At 56.2% G+C, this 2,347-nt stretch overlaps 1 protein-coding gene across 1 annotated transcript in view; it reads right to left on the bottom strand.

Annotated features, from left to right (window-relative positions):
- LOC104913619 (tenascin-X) overlaps nucleotides 1–2,347 on the bottom strand; it is a 28,699-nt gene that overhangs the window by 16,192 nt on the left and 10,160 nt on the right. Inside the window, 3 exon segments of the mRNA XM_031556049.1 lie at nucleotides 75–374; nucleotides 1,052–1,339; nucleotides 1,702–1,995. Of these exon segments, the coding sequence (XP_031411909.1) occupies nucleotides 75–374; nucleotides 1,052–1,339; nucleotides 1,702–1,995 (882 nt within the window).

The raw sequence follows: 2,347 nt of genomic DNA, 5'->3' as shown, positions 1-2,347 counted from the left end.
CACCAGCACAGCCCATCACACTGCTCACGCCACGCGCCAAGCTCAAGGCCCAGAGAGGTGCAGCATGCGGGGGCCCTCACCGGTGACGGTGTCAGTGGAGATGGGGCCCAGACGTGTCTGCCCCCACAGCCCATACAGGTTGAACTTGTAGGGGTGGGACGGCAGCAGACCAGACACGGTCACCGTGCGGGACCCACTCTCCAAGTGCAGCTCCTGCGCCTGGCCTTGCACGTCTATGTACTGCACTGTGAAGGAGTCAAAGGTGCCCTCGGGGACGCTCCATTCCAGTTGCACCGAGTTGGGGCTGACATGGGATGCTGTCAGCTCTCCGAGGCGTGGCTGGGATGGCGCTTGCTCCTCCACCTCTTCTGCAGCTGCAATACAGAGGACACAGTGCAGGATAAAAGCACGGTCCTGCCCAGCAGTCACATCCCACCATTCATCCGTCCATCCGTCCAAACACCCTCTCTCTCTCTGTTCCCTTTTTCCATCCATTCCCAATCATCTCCTCACTTGAACCATCTCACCCAACTGCCATTCCTTCACACCGCCACCATCCAGACATCCAGGTCACTGGCCCACCATTCAGATAAGGATTCTCTCTGTACTCCTCTCCACTCATTTCTCTACGCAGACCCACGTTCCGTTCAACACAGCAAGCAACACTTACTCCTTCTTCCACTGAAGAATTATCTAATTCATCTGTGAACATATCCATCCACTGTATCAGTGCACCAAAGATCTACCTACCCATTCTTCATCCATCCACCTATTCCTAAAGTATTCCTAAAGTATCCATCCTTCATCTATCTGCCCATCCATTCAAACAAACACTCCAACAGCCACAATCTTATACAGGCAGCCATCACTCCATCCATTCCCCACCGGTCCCTTCAGGCTTAAGCAGAACTTTTCACGGATCCTTCCTGAAAAAAGGCACCCAACAGCTCATCCCATGGCCAGAGGAAATCAAGATCCCCAGCACAGGCCATGTTTCATTTCCTATCTCCGGGAAACCCAGAGCCCAGCAGGTGCCAATTCCTGCCCTCACCTGTGATGGCATCAGTGGAGACGGGGCCCAGCCGTTTCCGCCCCCACACCCCGTACAGGTTGAACTTGTAGCGGCGGGACGGCGACAGCCCGGGCACGGTCACGGAGCGCAACCCACCGTCCACGGGCACCACCTGCGGCTGGCCTTGTGCATCCTTGTACTGCACCGTGAAGGAGTCAAAGGAGCCCGCGGGGACGCTCCATTCCAGCTGCACGGAGTCGGGGCTGACGTGGGATGCTGTCAGCTCACCCAGGAGTGGCGGGGAAGGTGGTTCCTTCTCTACTGGAGCTGCAGCAGCAAAACAGAGATAATAATTAATGATGAAACATCCTCGAAACCAATCCTCCATCCACACAACAACAAAAACAACATTCATCCAACCAACGGTTGTGCTCTCAGCACAAATTTATCCAAGCACCATTCCATCCATCCATCCATCCCTTCCTGCCTCCCTTCAAATTCTCAATCATCCCCGCTTCAATTCTTCCTCCAATCTTGCACGCACTCATCCCTACAGACTTTCCATTCAACACGAAACGTTTGCTTCTCAACAAAGACGACTGTAAGAAGGAGTGGCCTTAAACGTTTCCGGCCATAGGCCAATTCCACTGCCAGCCTCAGGACATGGATGGAGCACACAGCATCCTCACCTGTGACAGCATCAGTGGAGACGGGGCCCAGCCGTTTCCGCCCCCACACCCCGTACAGGTTGAACTTGTAGCGGCGGGACGGCGACAGCCCGGGCACGGTCACAGAGCGCGACCCACCGTCCACGGGCACCACCTGCGGCTGGCCTTGTGCATCCTTGTACTGCACCGTGAAGGAGTCAAAGGAGCCCGCGGGGACGCTCCATTCCAGCTGCACGGAGTCGGGGCTGACGTGGGATGCTGTCAGCTCACCCAGGCGTGGCGGGGAAGGTGGTTCCTCCTCTACTGGCGTGGCAGCTGTAGCACAAAGTCCATGTCCACCCATCCTACTATCCACGTGTTCAACTGCTTACCAACCATTCACACAAACATCCACCTGGCCTGATCAAAAAGTTATCCTAACCCACCCAACACACCTTCCATCCATAACGCCATCCACGCAACCAAATCCTCTCCACTGATCACTACCCCACACTCCTCCCATCCCTCCCTACGTGCCCACTCTTTGCCACAGAACGTTTCCATTTGCATTCAGACTCCAGGCACCAGCACAGCCCATCACACTGCTCACGCCACGCGCCAAGCTCAAGGCCCAGAGAGGTGCAGCATGCGGGGGCCCTCACCGGTGACGGTGTCAGTGGAGATGGGG

Source organism: Meleagris gallopavo, chromosome 18 (genome assembly GCF_000146605.3).
Source record: "Meleagris gallopavo isolate NT-WF06-2002-E0010 breed Aviagen turkey brand Nicholas breeding stock chromosome 18, Turkey_5.1, whole genome shotgun sequence".
Classification (NCBI taxonomy): Eukaryota; Metazoa; Chordata; class Aves; order Galliformes; family Phasianidae; genus Meleagris; species Meleagris gallopavo.
The sequence above is the reverse complement of the archived record's forward strand: the minus strand, read 5'-3'. Positions and strand labels throughout refer to the sequence as shown.